Consider the following 18,975-nt stretch of genomic DNA (forward strand, 5'->3'; position numbering starts at 1 on the left):
GTGGCAGAGTCAAACTCGGACAGAGGAGGTGCAATATGTGGCAGAGTCAAACTCCGACAGAGGAGGTGCAATATGTGGCAGAGTCAAACTCGGACAGAGGAGGTGCAATATGTGGCAGAGTCAAACTCGGACAGAGGAGGTGCAATATGTGGCAGAGTCAAACTCCGACAGAGGAGGTGCAATATGTGGCAGAGTCAAACTCCGACAGAGGAGGTGCAATATGTGGCAGAGTCAAACTCGGACAGAGGAGGTGCAATATGTGGCAGAGTCAAACTCGGACAGAGGAGGTGCAATATGTGGCAGAGTCAAACTCGGACAGAGGAGGTGCAATATGTGGCAGAGTCAAACTCGGACAGAGGAGGTGCAATATGTGGCAGAGTCAAACTCGGACAGAGGAGGTGCAATATGTGGCAGAGTCAAACTCGGACAGAGGAGGTGCAATATGTGGCAGAGTCAAACTCCGACAGAGGAGGTGCAATATGTGGCAGAGTCAAACTCCGACAGAGGAGGTGCAATATGTGGCAGAGTCAAACTCCGACAGAGGAGGTGCAATATGTGGCAGAGTCAAACTCCGACAGAGGAGGTGCAATATGTGGCAGAGTCAAACTCCGACAGAGGAGGTGCAATATGTGGCAGAGTACAAACTCGGACAGAGGAGGTGCAATATGTGGCAGAGTCAAACTCGGACAGAGGAGGTGTAATACAGTACAGAGTGAAACTCGGACAGAGGAGGTGCAATATGTGGCAGAGTCAAACTCCAACAGAGGAGGTGCAATATGTGGCAGAGTCAAACTCCAACAGAGGAGGTGCAATACAGTACAGAGTGAAACTCGGACAGAGGAGGTGCAATATGTGGCAGAGTCAAACTCCGACAGAGGAGGTGCAATATGTGGCAGAGTCAAACTCCGACAGAGGAGGTGCAATACAGTACAGAGTGAAACTCGGACAGAGGAGGTGCAATATGTGGCAGAGTCAAACTCCGACAGAGGAGGTGCAATACAGTACAGAGTGAAACTCGGACAAAGGAGGTGCAATATGTGGCAGAGTCAAACTCGGACAGAAGAGGTGCAATACAGTACAGAGTGAAACTCGGACAGAGGAGGTGCAGTAAGGGGCAGAGTCAAACTCGGGGAGAGGAGGTGCAATATGTGGCAGAGTCAAACTCGGACAGAGGAGGTGCAATATATGGCAGAGTCAAACTCGGACAGAGGAGGTGCAATATGTGGCAGAGTCCCACTCGGACAGAGGAGGTGCAATATGTGGCAGAGTCCCACTCGGACAGAGGAGGTGCAATATGTGGCAGAGTCACACTCGGACAGAGGAGGTGCAATATGTGGCAGAGTCAAACTCGGACAGAGGAGGTGCAGTAGGGGGCAGAGTCAAACTCGGATAGAGGAGATGCAGTAGGGTTCGTTCAAGTTTGACTCTGCCCCATACTGCACCTCCTCTGTCCGAGTTTGACTGCCCCATATTGCACCTTTTCTGTTCAAGTTTTACTTGAGCAGAGTCGACCATGTCTGCACCCCAAAAACACGTTTTAATAATTTTATAAATTTGTATAGGAGAATTCTCAGCTAAATCTCAACCACAACCTAACCCACCTCACCTTATAGCAATGAGATTCTATTTTCTTCAAGCAGTTGGGTGGAATTTTACTATGGGGGTGGGGGGGGTCTTCGAAAAAATACATTTCGGAGAAAAACATTATTGCGTATTTACATGTCATGCCGAAATTAGTATAAATTCCAAAAATTACGAAAAATGGTCCTGTAGAAAAATAATAATAATTATAGTGAAATTGCAACCTAGAAAAATTATTTTTTCCTGTTGGGCGAAATTTTAATAATTACATTTTCTGGAATATTTTCACTTGGGAACAGGATATGAGTGTAAAAATTCACTCCAGTAAGTTTTTTGACTCGAGGAATCAAAGAATGGCATCAGATCTCGGATAGAGCAGAGTCAAACTCAGACAGAGGAGGTGCAGTAGGGGGGCAGAGTCAAACTTGAATAGAAGAGGTACTATATGGAGCAGAGTCAAACTCAGACAGAAGTAGTGCAGGTTCAATAAAGAACAGGGTCAAATTCAAGTAGGGGAAGTAGGAGTTTAATGAGGGACAAAGTCAAACTAGCGCGGAGATGTAGAATATTAAACAGGATCAAACTTAGACGGGAGAGTCGAATACAAACAGAGTCAAATTTTAACAGGGTAGAGGATGGGAAATATGCGACAAATTACAATATTTGGATGATGAGGGACAAAATCAAATTCAGGCATGGGACAGAGTCAAATACAGATGGGGGTACAATATGAGACAGTGTCAAACTTTGATGGGGGTAAAATACATGTCAAATTAAAACTTAGAAAACAATAAGAGAGAAAGTCAGATTTGGGGCTAGATGAGACACTATTACCAAGGCAGTAAGTCACATTTGGGACTAGATGAAACACTATTACCAAGGCAATAAGTCACATCTCGGGCTAGATGAGACACTATTACCAAGGCAATAAGTCACATTTGGGACTAGATGAGACACTATTACCAAGGCAATAAGTCACATTTGGGACTAGATGAGACACTATTACCAAGGCAATAAGTCACATTTGGGACTAGATGAGACACTATTACCAAGGCAATAAGTCACATTTGGGACTAGATGAGACACTATTACCAAGGCAATAAGTCACATTTGGGACTAGATGGGACACTATTACCAAGGCAATAAATAACATTTGGGGCTAGATGGGACACTATTACCAAGGCAATAAGTCACATTTGGGGCTAGATGGGACACTATTACCAAGGCAATAAGTCACATTTGGGACTAGATGAAACACTATTACCAAGGCAATAAGTCACATCTCGGGCTAGATGAGACACTATTACCAAGGCAATAAGTCACATCTCGGGCTAGATGAGATACTATTACCAAGGCAATAAGTCACATTTGGGACTAGATGAGACACTATTACCAAGGCAATAAGTCACATTTGGGACTAGATGGGACACTATTACCAAGGCAATAAGTCACATTTGGGACTAGATGAGACACTATTACCAAGGCAATAAATCACATTTGGGACTAGATGAAACACTATTACCAAGGCAATAAGTCACATCTCGGGTTAGATGAAACACTATTACCAAGGCAATAAGTCACATCTCGGGCTAGATGAGACACTATTACCAAGGCAATAAGAGACTGATAGGAAACAAGAGAAGCTGTTTAGTTCTTTTCCACTGCAAGAACTTAGACACCAGGGTCGGAAAGGGGGTTTGAGAAGTCAGCACCCCCGAGGAGGGGTCACTATGATCAGCAAAAAGTGCTTGAACAGCTCTATTGGTATTCCCTGATGAGGGCACCTCAGGCGATTAGCAATACACTAATTCCTTCTCACAGAGAAAAGGCAAAGCCTAGAAGGGTGGACCTCCTAGAAATGCACAGAACTAAACTCCCACCACAAAATCAATAGGGACTGAATCATTACAGGAATGGTCCAATCTCTGTTGATTTTGGGGGTCCAGGATAAAAATCCCTGGCCGGATTCAAGAGAAAAACAGGAGAGTAAATATGGATAACAAAGAGAAAGGAATATTTAACGGAGGATGAAAAAAAAAAAAAAACATCAAAATGTGTGCAGAGAACTCTGTAATCGTATTGGATGGTTGACTCCAATGTTTTTCATGCCGAAAATCAAATTCAGGGATGGGACAGATTCATATACAGATGGGGGTGCAACACACGGGACAGTGTCAAATGTTGATGGGGGGGGGGTAAAATACATGTCAAATTAAAACTTAAAAAGGTAATAAGGGACAAAGCCACATTTGGGGCTAGATGAGACACTATTACTGAGGCAATATTAGACGAATGGAAAACGAGAAAAACAGGAGAGAAAATCTTAACAATTAAGAGAAAGGAATATCAAAGGGAGATAAAAAAAAGACATCAAAATGTGTGCAGAGAATGCTGTAATCTTATTGGATGGTTGACCCCAATGTTTTTCATGCTGAAAATCTTAATGATATATAATTACTTAAGTCAAATTCAGTTCGCATGACTAATAGATTATCTAACTCTTTTTTATAATAACACCCACATAAATATTCATGCCCCAAAGAGTAGCATACAAAGGGTCGGTAATGTTAATTCACTGAGGAGTTTTTGCAACAAAAAACCCGTCAAGCTAAAAAGAATAAGCAACACTTACCTCTCCATATTTTAACAATGTTGGAACAGATGTTAATTTTAGCTTTGGGTCTTTGCGGAATACATTGTTCTGATCTTTCCAACTAAGAAAAAAAATTAAAATAATAAAAATTCAATGAAGATATTTTGAATTCATTATGAAATTCACTGTCCTTTATTTGAAAATTAAAATGACAAAAAAAAAAAATAAATAAATATTTGAAAATTAAAATGACAAAAATACACTTGAAAATTAAAATGACAAAAAAAACATTTGAAAATTAAAATGACAAAAAATATTTGAAACTTAAAATGACGTCGGGTGATTCCAAGTAGTCTATTATGTAAAAAAAAAAAAAAATGTGTGTGCTTATTTGTTTTTATGTCCAGCTAAAACTTTAAAAATCCAAAATAAACACACACAAAGTTTACATTTTATTGATCAGTATTGCCCAGGATGTATAATATTTAAAATTTAGAAAAAAATATTAATCTTTTGAGATAGAAATGACAAATAATTCGTTTGGAGGTGTTCAAATTTACTCATACTATTTTTTTTAATGCACTCAGACAACGCTGGGTATTCTTGCTAGTAAGTTATAAGTATCATAAAGAAAAATAATAATAACAAATAAAATAAAACAAATGTTTAAAAATTAAAGTGATAAAAAATAAAAAAAAGTAAATTGAAATCTTCACTCTTATATAAAAGTCATTTTGCGTATGTTTGTGCGAGTTCCTTCCTCATGGGTTCCGAAACAGCTGAGCCTATCTTTTACAAATTTTATACAAAGCTAATTTATATGTCTGGCAGTGTTCTTAGATATGTTTTGTACAGAAATTCATGTGATAAGTATCGGAAATCGAGACAAAAAAAAAAAAAAAACGATCTTAAAAAATAGATTAAAAAAAAAAAAAGAATTTTTACAGGGAAATATTTTACATTACACCAGCCAAGGGAAATAATAAAATCTCAGTGAATCATTTTCAAAAATTGAAAAAGTCCGATCTTAAAAAATATTCTTTCTCTCTTATAGATAAAAAAGAAAAATTTTTACAGGGGAATATTTTACGCTACAATGGCCAAAAGAAATAATAAAATCTCAGCAAATCATTTCTTCTTCAAAAAAAAAAAGAAAAAAAAAAAACATTGTGATCTGGAGGTATAGCTCAGTGGTAGAGCAGGTGTACCTCCCCATTTTATTTTAATTTTTTCTTATTAATTAATTCAATTTACAATATAAGAAGAGGTACCATTTAAAATCACAGCAAATCATTTCATCACTTGCATATTTTAAAACCAAACATTAATCAGAAGTGACTTTTCCAGGGCATTCATCGTCAAGCCCAAATATCAGCTGAAGTGATATTGTAAACAAACACAGATGGAATTTGATAAACGACATTATTATTATTTTTTTTTTTTTGCGAATTAGTTAACTGGTAGTAGTAGAAAGGTAACTTTGAAGTAATTCAGGAAATCCTGAGGAATTTCGAAAGTGATTTCTTTTAAAAGAAAAAGAAAATCTCGAGTAGAGAAACCAGCAGAAGAAGGAAGAAAGAGTGTGAAAAGGAGCGAGTGAAAAAGACCAACATAAACACAGAGAGTATACGTACATACATTGCTTCATTAAACTGGGATAGTGCTCAGCAGATCTGGAGAAAAGTACAACATTATTATCTTCTATAATATAAAGGGCAAAAATCTGCTTAAATGTATGCATGTATGCTTGCATATCTCGCAAAAACTTTCGACAGAGGTGAGGGATTTTCACAAGATCGGTATCATTTCGAAGCCTGACCCTTCAGACAACAAATATCGAAAAATTGGTTAAAAATATTAATTCCTCCACTCTCAATTGGGCACTTTTCTACAGGGAGGGGGGGGGGGGTAGCAAAAAATCGTTCCTTCATGACAATTTAACCATACACGCATGCGCAAAAAACGGTTGTTTTCTAGCCAAGTTATGTACTAATCAAAGGGAAGTAACTGATTTTAAATCAAGGGGTTACTTCCCTTTTGTTGATTGAGTTGTGTGTGTGTGTGTGTGTGCGCGCGCGCGCGCACTGGATGAAGAAGGAAGATCGGAATGAGGAGAGGGAGAAGGAAAACGGGGGAGAGAGATACAGAAAGAGAAGATATGAAGTTTTAAGAGATATGCTACTTTTGCCCTGAGCGATTCCGAGTAGCTTTGCTAGTCTATTATAAAAAAAGAAAGCTATGTGTTTTTATGTCCAGCTAAAAGTTTAAAAATCCAAAACAAGCACACACAAATTTTTTTTTTTTTTTTTTTTTTTGATTGGCATTGTCCTGGATGTATAATATACAAGATTTGGAAAATTCCTTGAGATATTTTAGGGTTTAGAATGCTTTTAGGGCACAACCTAATAAAATAAATAATTCCACACAAGCTTCTGAAATGACAAACACAACAACTTCATAAAAGGTAACACAGAAAAGGTTTATTAAGCAGAATGTTCACCGGGTGACATGTTCCTGGTCAAAAGCTGGACTCCGGCTATCTAGTGCTATCACGGTAGTTATTTCAGTGGAATCGTCAATACCAGATGAAATAACACTGAGGTGGAGAGAGCAAAGCAAAAAGGGTCCGTTCTGTTTGGTGTCTCTCTCAGTAAAGAAGAGTTCTTATCCTTCAAACCGGATGATGGCTGCTTTCCTTAAGGGATAGAAAAGATCAATGCACTGCACCCCCGATTGGTCAATATGTGGCCAAATAGCACGGGGAAGAGGCGTTGATTCGTGAAAGAAAAAAGTTCCATTTGTTTCTGCTACAATAGAAATTACAAATAATTTGTTGGGGGAGGGGAGGGCAAATTTAATCATACTATTTTGTTTTTCAATGACCTCGGGCAACGCCAGGTAGCCTTACTAGTAGGTTATAAGAAGAAAATAAAGAAAAATGAGAGCATTTTAAGATGGAGACAAATACAGGAGGTGGGGGAGGGGACAAAGACTGAGAGACTTGGGCTTTCCCTAACTAAAATGTCTAATTTCCATATATCGGGCTGGGCTTTTCTTTTATGCTTATGTGTAAAATATGCGAGAAATGACAATTTTAAACTTTGTTGGTGAATAACAAAATAGTGTAGGACTTTTTCGTCTATGCAACTGAATAATTGGCGACTTCCAGACAACTACATCACACCACTCCTTGGGTCATCCAACTATGTCAGCTCAACTTAACAAGCCAGATAAATTGTAACATATTTACAATGTAACAGCTATATCAAAACAATTTCATAAATTTATTCAGAATCAAAATCATTCTTCCATATAATATCATAAAATTTATATACTAGAAGGCCGCCTGGCATTGCCTGGTCATAAAATATGCTTAAATATGATATTTTGATTAATGCAGACGTGATATTTATTATTATATTATATTGGACCCAATATATAGTATATTATTACTACACCACCTTGACAACGCTGGGTACCCCTACTGGTCTATTATAAAAAAGAAAGTTATGTGTTTTTATGTCCAACTAAAACTTTAAAAATACAAAACAAACACACACAAAGTTTTTTTTTTTTCTGATTGGCATTGTCCTGGATGTATAATATTTAAAATTTAGAAAAAAAATATTAATTCCTTGAGATAGAAATGACAAATAATTTGTTGGGGGAGGGGAGGGTGTTCCAAACTTAATCATACTATTTTGTTTTTCAGTCGCCTCGGGCAACTCCAGGTAGCCTTAGGTTATAAGTGTCATAAAAAAAAAGAAAGAAAAATGAAAGCATTTTAAGATGAAGACAAACACTGGAGGTAGAGGAGAGGACAAAGACTGAGAGACTTGAGCTTTCCCTAACCAAAAAGTTTAATTTTTATATATTGGGCTGGGCTTTTCTTGTATGCTTATGTGTAAAATATGTGAGAAATGACAATTTTAAACTTTGTTAGTGAATAACAAAATAGTGTATGACTTTTTCGTCTAAGCAACTGAATAATTGGTGACTTCCAGACAATTACATCACACAATTCACTGAGTCATCCAACTATGTTGGCTCAACTCAACAAGCCAGATAAATTGTGACAATATTTGCAATGTAACAGCTATATCAAAACAATTTCATGAAATTATTCAGAATTTAATATCAAAATCATTCTTCCATATCATATCATTATATTTATATACTAGCAGGCCGCCTGGCATTGCCTGGTTGTAAAATATGCTTAAACATGATATTTTGATTAATGCAGATTTTGTATTTATTATTATTATACTAGTGGGGTACCCGTCGTTGCCTGGGTGTGAAGAGGTTTTATAGTAAGGGTATTAATCAATGGAGCCTGCAAAAAAAAAAAAAAAAAAAAAAAGTAGCAGGCAGGCTCAAACCAGTAATGCTAAGAGGAAAAGGAAGTGAAAAGAAAAAGCAACCGTTTAGTTGCCACGCCCACAGCGACATACAACGTCGCTGCCGTTCGAAATAAGCTTAGTCATTGCAAGGCGTATGATGACTTTGCAAAAATGTCAACGAAAAAAGTGACCCCCCTCCTTGTCAAAAATGGCCCAGCTGACAGTCAAAGAATTAATGTTTTTTGCTAATTTTCGGATATTTGTCATCTGAGAGACTGACCTTTCAAACGATACCAATTTTGTGAGTGTTGGTCGTGGGTGTTGAAAGTTTTTGGCAGGCACGCACACATTTTTCCTTTTGTATATATACATATATATATATATATATATATATATATATATATATATATATAAGTAGGTTGTAGTTTGCTTAAAGCATTGTTGAAGAAAATTATAAGATAAAATTAAAAGCCAAGAACAATGCGAGATTTTTTTTTTTATATAGAGTAAAATTAAATGCAAACAAAAGAAATAAATTTCTTTTTTTTTTGTTGTTTGTTTTTTCTTTTTCACACAAATTTTAACTCTAAACAACAGTAATTTTTTTTTTTTTTTCTGTTGTATTCAATGGTGTTGTAAATCTCAATATATTTCAGACTTATTAGTCCATTTTCAAGAGAAGACAGCGGAAGAGTGTTCAAAATTGGAAAAGTAGCCGCAGAGTTTGCCACGTGATACCGCGAAATATAGAACAAAAAATGACGTTAGGATAACGTTAAAATAAATCAGTTGATGTTTGAAATACTTGTTGCGTTTGTGAATCAAGGGAGATGACTATTCAAGCAAGGTTTTTTTTTTTTTTTTTTTTTTTTTTAATTATTGTTTTTCTTATGTTTTAAACTTATATTATAAAAGCGGAGCTCAATTCCAGTCTATTGTTTAGTGTGGGAGTATTTTTTGAAATAATTAAAGATTCGAGGATACGAAGTTGACCTACGTTTCTTGAAGAAGCTCTAACAATTGTTTTCTAAAACTACCCTTCCTCAGTGACAAAATCTCATCTTCAATCCGAAAAGCCATCTGCAGCGAGGGGCTCAACATTCAACTCATCCACACTGGATCTACTTTAAGACAACAGCTCAACCGAAAACATCCATTGCATACACCTTCCCCTTGTTCACTCTCTAATTGCCCAATATCACACACAGGTTTATGCTTTAAGAACCACGTTGTTTACGACCTACAATGCGCTAAATGCAGTGCATCTTACATCGGAAGCACTACCAGATTGCTTCATCACCGCATTAAAGAGCACTTAAACACTACTGCTTCGTCGTTCTATAAACATATTCGCACTTGCATTAATTCAGAACCAGATTTTCACATCAACATTCTTGCTTCTTCAAGAAACGTAGGTCAACTTCGTATCCTCGAATCTTTAATTATTTCAAAAAATACTCCCACACTAAACAATAGACTCGAATTGAGCTCCGCTTTTATAATATAAGTTTAAAACATAAGAAAAACAATAATTTAAAAAAAAAAAAAAAAAAAAAAACCTTGCTTGAATAGTCATCTCCCTTGATTCACAAACGCAACAAGTATTTCAAACATCAACTGATTTATTTTAACGTTCTCCTAACGTCATTTTTTGTTCTATATTTTGCGGTATCACGTGGCAAACTCTGCGGCTACTTTTCCAATTTTGAACACTCTTCCGCTGTCTTCTCTTGAAAATGGACTAATAAGTCTGAAATATATTGAGATTTACAACACCATTGAATACAACAGAAAAAAAAAAAAAATTACTGTTGTTTAGAGTTAAAATTTGTGTGAAAAAGAAAAAACAAACAACAAAAAAAAAAAGAAATTTATTTCTTTTGTTTGCATTTAATTTTACTCTATATAAAAAAAAAAATCTCGCATTGTTCTTGGCTTTTAATTTTATATATATATATATATATATATATATATATATATATATATAGAATATATTGGACCCAATATATAATGATTTAAGTTAAAAAAAAAAAATAATAAAAAAAAATGACTCATGCAGATTAATGCAATTCCACAAGCCATATATAAAAAAGTTGTATTTTCTTTTTAAATAAATAGAAAAAAAGGGTTTTTAATATGAATATCAATACACAAAAAAATAAATGATAGGTTGGTTGTTTTTGTTTTACGGCATATCAACCCTTTTCAGGTTATTTAATGCCGAATCGAAACATTTTGAAGAAAAATTTTTTAATAGAATATATTTGTTGTTTTCAAGTCGATTTCTATTTAACCCATAGTTGGGACCCTAACAGGTACTATCACTCCAGGTCAGAGCGGACCTGGGAGCAATGGCAATTAAAGGGTGGCTCCACACTCCCCAAAGCCCGCAAGCTGGGGCCTCACCACTGGATATAGTTTAAGGTCATATCCAGGACCTAAATGATAGGAGTAAGATATAACTAGCAAAGAGACCTCACGTTGCCCAGGATTGAATGAAGATCAACAAATGTTTTGAGACTTCCTATACTTTTATTGTTGTCGAAATTGGACCCAATATATAATAATGATTTAAAAAGTCTAAAAAAATAAATGACTAATGTGCCACCGCTAAGAATCAAAACCAAAACGTTCAGCTTACGATTTACTTTTTCCTTTGACATTAATGCCTGAGCTTTGAAGACATATTTGCTGCAAGGCTAAAAATTTAAACATAAACCAATAGCTATTACGTTACGCATGCATATTTGTAATGCTGTCGTTCAACCTTCACCTGGAAAATTCCTTTTTTTTTTTCTTTTTTTTTTTTTAAATTTTCACTTTTGCACCGATTTTCCTTGGCTAAAACCCAAATATTAAGTTTTGCATGGATTTGAATACACTATATTATAAGTTTCATATCTGTAGACCAAAAATCACAGAGGAGTTTCGTAGGCAAATTTTTTTAAACAAATATATATACGCATACATAGATATATATATGTACATGGAAAGAGATTTGTGTTTACTATAACTTTTTTACGCAAATATTATGCAGGTATAAATCATGTAGAATATCCACATGAATATAATTAGACATAACGGTAAACTAAAGATGATCATCCCATAAGACAATGGAAAAACTAACAGTGAATTAATTAAAATGAATGTTTAAAAGAATATATAAATTAGCTGGATCTTATGCAGATTCATGCAATTCCACAAGCCATATATAACAAAGTTGTATTTTCTTTTTAAATAAATAGAAAAAAAAGGGTTTTTAATATGAATATCAATGCACAAAAAAAAAAAAAAAAAATGATAGGAGAAAGATATAACTAGCAAGGAGACCTCACGTTGCCCAGGATTGAATGAAGATCAACAAATGTTTTCAGATTCCAATACTTTCATTGTTGTCAAAATTGGCCATTTTTCAATCAAATCAATTGATTGCATGCAGGACCTACCACGTTGTTCTCTCCTTGCAGTGACATGGGGCATAATGTATTATAGTCTACATTGCACTGTAGCGAATCTACTGTTGATTTTATAAAATTATTTTTATAAAATAGCTTGAATTAAAGTTTACAAAAATCAAGTATCATGATTCAATTGTGCTAAACATTCATTTTGAACACACCCTTGTTTTCTATATATATAAAAGCGAAAATGTGTGTGTGTGTATGTTCACTTTTTGTATATGTCTGCAAAAGGCTTTTTTCTGCTCGGCTCGCTCCTTCTTAAAACTTTATATCGTGTCTAAATCATAATAACTACGACTTAAAAACAGGGGTCGTGTGTGTATTTAATTTGCCCAACTTTTACTAGCCCGCCGTGGCTTCAAAAAGCGAATGATCTGGCTTGCAGCGCAAAACTAGGTCAGACACAACGCCACTTCCTCGCACCTGTTTATTTTGCTTTATAACCCTTCACTTAATGCACTTATCAGTTCCTCTCCCCTTGTGGCAGAGACGGTTAGGTGTCTGGCTTTTTTTCTCTTTCGTTTCCATCTTTGCGTCAAGGCTTCAGGGTTAAATCCTACCTTTCTACTAAAACTTTTTTTTTTCTTTTACCCGGCCAATGTTTTTTTTTTAACACACACCTCCAAATATCCGGGCAATGCCCGGTCCCTCCCACTAATCTATTATATAAATCTGTATATATGTATGTATGTATGTCCGTCTAAAACTTTCGACAGAGGCGACGGATTTTCACAAGATCAGTATCATTTTGAAGCGCGACCCTTCAAACGACAAATATCGAAAAATTGGCTAAAAATATTAATTCCTTCACCTTCAACTGGGCACTTTTCTACAAGGACGGGTCAATTTTTTTGCTGACATTTTTGCAAGTCATTCAAACCCAACGACGTTGCAGAAACGACGTTGCAGAAAAAACGTTATTTCGACCACCTGTGACGTCAAAATCGCAATGGACACATCGATAAAACAGTTTTTTTTTTCCTCTGGTGTGTTACGGGTTCAAGCCTGCTTATTACTTCTAATTTTTTTTTTTTTTGCGTAACCAACACCCTTACACACACCTCCACTTTCTTTTCCGACTTCGGGTAACGGGTTTGAGCCTGCCTGCCTACTACAACTTTTTTTTTTTTTGCTCAACACACACCTACAAACACTCGGGCAACATCGTGCACCCAGGCTAGTTTCAAAGAACTTATTGTTGATTTTGAATGCTGGGTCTTTTTGCTCGTGTGGTTCTCTACAATGCAATGTAGATTACAACGTATTATGAGATAAGTCACTGTGGGGAGACATGAGAATCTTCCTCCTAGTGCACCACAATGGGTTCCCAACTAGAGCAGGCAATCAATCGATTTGATTGAAAAATGGGTGATTTCACCGATTTCAATAAGAAGGGCGCATTCTACATGATAGCCGGCAGTTGGCATGCAGGGGCCTCTTTTGTATATGTTCGCCAAAAAAAGTTATATCTAATATATAATTACACGTAATAGTTAAATAAAGATGATCATCGTATAAGAGGAAAAAAAAAACTAATAGGGAATTAATTAAAAACGATAAAAAATATGCACATTAGCTAGATCTTTTGTAGATGAATGCAATTCCACGACTCATAAATAACAAAGTTGTATTTTCTTTTTAAATAAATAGAAAAAAGGGGTGTTGATAAGACTATCAATACACACAAAAAAATATAGATTTATTTTTGGGTAAAGTTCCCCCGGGTTTTCCTTTCACTTCAGTAAATAATGGTCTTTTGTTATATATATGGCGTACTATTATCCTTATATATATGATGTTTATGTTTATATATATATATATATATATATATATATATATATATATATATATATATATATATATATATATAAGTGATAGTGTCTGTGCGTCTGTGTGCATTTCCCTACGCTAAAACTCTGTCAATTTTAAGCCTACAGATTCGAAATTTGATATACAGGGTACTGAGATTTGGGAAAATCGATGTGATAGGTTTTCGACAGAAATCTGGCGATTAAGTGGTCAATATTCAACAATTTGACCTTTGAGAACTCTACCAAACTCCTCCTACAATTTAGGGTCTAAACACGTGATATTTTATATATAGATTCCTTGGACATGGATCTAACTTATTAACTTTACTTGATCCCTAAACAATAAATGTTAAGAGGTCATAATAGGGGTCAAAGTTTTAAAAAATTGACCGTTTTTTTTTTTTTCCTCAGCATACACTTCAAAACACCTGGGCAACGCCGGGCACCGATTGCTAGTATATATATATATATATATAGATATATATCCATCCCAGCAAAGGTACAATTAATCCATGCCCCTTTTACAAAGATTATAAACAAGATATAATAATACTAAACCTTATGTCGAGAATCCTTAGGCTTCAACCACTGTCCCATCGACGAAATGCTGAATCCTCTGCCTGTTTTACAATTATTTTAATGGGAGGTGCTCCAACGAACTACACATCCTTGAACCTCCTCAATGTAAATACTCTCGACAAACCAGACAAGCAGCAAAATCTCATCCCTCCATAGACTTGAGTCCCTAGGGGGACATAAGCCAGGAGGAGTTTTTTTTTTTGGAATGAGGGTGCTGGTCCCACAACCAACCTTTCTAGACGGTACATACAGCGTCTATTCTTCCCAAATGGTCACCCATCTGGTACTGGCCAGGTTCAATGTTGATTAACTTTGGTGAGCTGGCAAGAACTGGTTTGTCTACATGATTGTGCTGTACATAAAAAAAATAAATACCCTCGACAAACCAGACCAGCAGCAAAATCCCACCCCTATGCAGTAGAAATTCTCAGATATAAGAAATCCTTCTACTCTAATAGTTTCTTTCCTAGAACTGCTAGACTTTGGAATTCCCTTCCGGGTTCCTGCTTCCCTGACATGCATAAGTTCAAGTGTAATGTAAACAGACATCTTGCTGCTCAACTCCCTACATAGTATCACTGTAACTTATGTCCCTGATAGTAGCCCCTTACATCAAAGTGGCAATGTGCCTTGTTTGGGGTGAAAATCCAATAAAAAAATTTTTTTGTCCTTTTCCTGATTAGAAAAAAAATATAAAACGTTTTTGGATGTCGAAGTGTTCATGAAATCATCCATCCAGAAATAATCTTTTTAAACACTATGCCCCCCCCCCTCGCTAAACTTTCACAAGAAACGCTCGTCTAGCTGAAACCACTATCAATTTCTCCCACGCTTTATCTGTGCCTAAACCGAAACGTAGATTCCATGAACAAAGCTTTTTTTTAAGAACTGCACAACTATGGAACTCTCTTCCGTTTACCTGCTTTCCAGCTGACTACAATATGACCATCTTCAAGTCCAACATAAACAAGTTCTCGATAAGCCGTTCCCCTTAAGTAATCACATTTACCAAATTTACACTTCTAACGATTACTATGATATTGTCCTTTTGACCACTGTACACTCTTTAACCCTTCTCCCCGAGTGGCCTCTGGGACTTGATAAGTGGTGATTCTTTTGTAAAAAAAAACAAAACAAAACAAAAAAAAAACAATAAAAAACATGGTTATCAGAATCAGGATTCAGAAAAAAAAAAAAAAAAAATTTTCAATTCCAAAAATGATTCAAAGTATTTTTTTTTTTTTAAAATCAATTTTCACCCTAAACAAAGCACAGTGCCACTTTGAAGTAGGGGCTACTATCGGGGACATAAGTTGCAGGGGCATCATGAAGGGAGATGAGTAGCAAGATGTTCGTTCATATTACACTTGAACTTCTGCACAGTTCTGTACAGTTGGGAAAGCAGAATCCCGGAAGGGAGTTAGTTCCAAAGGCTTTCTTACACCTAGGGATCTCTACTGTGAAGAGGTGGAACTTAACTGCTTGTTGGGTTTGTCAGGGGTAGTCACATCGAGAGGGTACAAGTGCTTGTAGTTTGTCAGAGCATTCACCATTAAAGTACTTGTAGAACAGGCAGAGGGATGCAACATTTCGTCTGTGGGACAAAGGCTGAAGCCTAGATGACAGTTCAGGACTTATCAGGTTGGTGACTCTCTTTTGAACCCTGTCCAGGAACAAGAAACAAGCAGCAGATGCACCAGCCCAAATGTGACAACAGTACTCCATACATGGGCAAATGATGGCCTTATAGAGGGACCGGATACTTTCAGGTGTAAGTAGTTTTCTAGCACCGTAGAGAGAGCCTACCTTCTTTGCAGCAGCCTTGGCAATGCTCTCAATGTATCTATTCCATTTCATGTTCCCTGGAAACGTTAAGCTGAGGAGTTTAAAGGAAGTACTTTCAGATAATGTGTTCTTGGCCACTGCTATTAGTGATGGAGAAGGTTTCTTGTAATTATTGGAGGGAAACAAGTTTAGTCTTAGCAGCATTGAATGTGACCATCCATTTTTGTCCCCATTCCACTACAGATTGGAGGTCATCCATCCTCTGATGTTTCTGCCATTTCCTTAGATATGCGTTCATTTATTTTCCCCTCGCGCCTGATATATGTTATCAGCAAATATACCCATCTCCGAAACAATTTTATCAGGGAGGTCATTTATGAATATCAGGAATAATAATGGTTCAGAGGATAGACCCCTGAGGTACTCCTGCATTTATAAACTCATTCTTTCATTGCTGATATACATGATAAATATTTACTGTTTTTAAACTAAAATTCAAATATACGCACCATAATAAAGTGATAAAAATTTTTTTTTTTTTTTACCAAGATGTTACCAATTATCAATTTTTTAGCCTAATTTTCAATTTAAAAATTATTCATAAAAATAACAGAAAAAAATTAAACTCATTTTTCCATAGATGGTAATGATAAATATTGTTTTTAAACTAAAATTCAGATATACATATCATAATAACATGATGATGTCATTTTTTTTTTTATCAGGAAGTTTACAACTTATCAAGGTGTGAAGGCCACTTGAGGATAATGAACGTAAGGTGGTAGTGTTGTAATAATTAATGATGTAGATTGGATAGAATTTGGATTATCCAAGGGGACAGCTCAACAAGAGCCTATTTAAATTGGATTTGAAGGCTACCATGTTGTAATCAGCCAGGAAGCAGGCCAGTGGAACAGTGTTCCACAAACAGACAGATCTGGGAAAGAAACTTTATTATTTTTAGATTTTTAATTAACAATTCTAAGTTAAACATTTTTGCCGCTTTTGTATATAGATGGATTTAGGTCATACGCTCCAATTTGGAAAGCTTTGAAAATTTTGGTTTCGATTCTAGCTAATGGCAGCTAGGTCATATTTTTTAACTTTTGGAATCATTGGGTAGAATATAATAATCTGTAGAAAATTAACTCTATAATAATAAACACGAAATCTGCATGAATGAAAATATAATATTTCAGCATGTTTTATGACCGGTCAACGCCAGCCAGCCTGCTAGTAACAAATGAAACACTCGTCTAGCTGAAACCACTATCAATAATTCCCCCCACTCTTTATCTGTGCCTGAACCTAAACGTAGATTCCATGAACAAAGCTTCTTTCTTAGAACTGCACGCCTGTGGAATTGTCTTCCGTTTTCCTGCTTTCCGGCTGACTACAATATGGTTGTGTTCAAGTCTAAAGTAAATAAGTTCTTGATGAGCCGTTCCATATAAGTTATCAAATTTACCAAATTTTCATTATTAATGATTACTATATTTTCCAATTTCTACTGTACACTCTTTAACCCTTATCCTTGAGTGGCCTCTGGGCCTTGATAATGTGGTGATGCCTATGTAAAAAAAAAAAAAAAAAAAAATATTTCATAATCTAAAAAGTACCGGTTTTTTTTATATTTAATAACACTAACTGCCAGTCACAGTTGTCTAACTTTCAGATACTCTAAACTAGCCATTCTCAGATTTTCCTTCACCATCGACCCTTCGGTTTTATGCATATCTCCCTTCACGAAACAAAAAAAAAATCATCATAAAATGACAGAAAAACGAGGTCAAATAGAACCTTTTATTGTTTAGGACTTAAGTTTTGTTTCTAAATAAAATAAAAAAAAAAATATGAAGTTCATTTTCATTACATTTCTTAGACATGACACAATCTTAAAAAGAAATACTTACTTTTAAATTATCAAGTATTTCAATTATTTCCTCCTGGATATATAATTTTTTACTTCCAGGGGGTAAATTTACCCAGGTTTGAGAACCTCTGCTCTAAACCAGGGTTTCTCAAACTTCAGGACACTCCGGAGCCGCTGAGCAGGGCAAAGGTTTTTCATGGAGCACTAACAAGATAATTTCTAAAATAAATATGAAAAACCTTAATTTCAAATTTTAACACTAATGATAATGTTTACAACCATTTTTTGTTTTTGATTAAATCAAAAATTGTTGCATTTTTTGTTAATTCATTTTTTTTTTTCTTTTTCATGAATCATCCTGAAACTCTTTACACGTGTAGTTATGTATCATATCTTTTTCCAGTAAAAAAGATAAATAATTAAATGTGTGCTATCATTTAATTTTTCCATATCAAGCATTTGGTCCTCTTTAAAAAAGGGCTTCCGGAGCTCCTTAGCCTCATACATGGAATCCCAGGGCTCCATGGAACCCAATTTAAGAAACCTTGCTCTAAACAGTCAATCAGCAAAGGGGAAATAACTCAATCAGCAAAGGGGAAATAACTCAATTAACAACTAATGTAATTTTTTTTTCTCTCTTGTTCACCCCAAACAAAGCATATTGCCACTTAGATGTAAAGGGCGACATTTTGGGACCATGTTTACAGGAGATTAATGTAAGGAGATGAGTGAGATGTTGGTTTACATAACATTTAAACTTCTGTATGTCAGTACAGTCAGGGTTTGGTTGGTTGGTTGTTTTTGTTTACCGGCATATCAACCCTTTTCGGATTATTTAATGCCGAATCCAGTTATTTTGAAGAAAAATCTTTTAATAGAATATATTTGTTGTTTTCAAGTTGATTTCTATTCAACCCATAGTTGGGACCCTAACAGGTACTACTACTCCGGG

The 18,975-nt window shown here is 35.6% G+C and overlaps 1 protein-coding gene across 1 annotated transcript in view; it reads right to left on the minus strand.

The window, feature by feature from the left end:
• Positions 1-18,975, minus strand: part of LOC145255633 (thioredoxin domain-containing protein 17-like) — a 42,508-nt gene that overhangs the window by 6,233 nt on the left and 17,300 nt on the right. Inside the window, exon 3 of the mRNA XM_080114162.1 lies at positions 4,214-4,295. Coding sequence (XP_079970288.1) covers positions 4,214-4,295 — 82 coding nt within the window. The remainder of the gene's footprint in view (positions 1-4,213; positions 4,296-18,975) is intronic.

Source organism: Euprymna scolopes, chromosome 31, assembly GCF_053919585.1.
Source record: "Euprymna scolopes isolate OS-2025 chromosome 31, ASM5391958v1, whole genome shotgun sequence".
Classification (NCBI taxonomy): Eukaryota; Metazoa; Mollusca; class Cephalopoda; order Sepiida; family Sepiolidae; genus Euprymna; species Euprymna scolopes.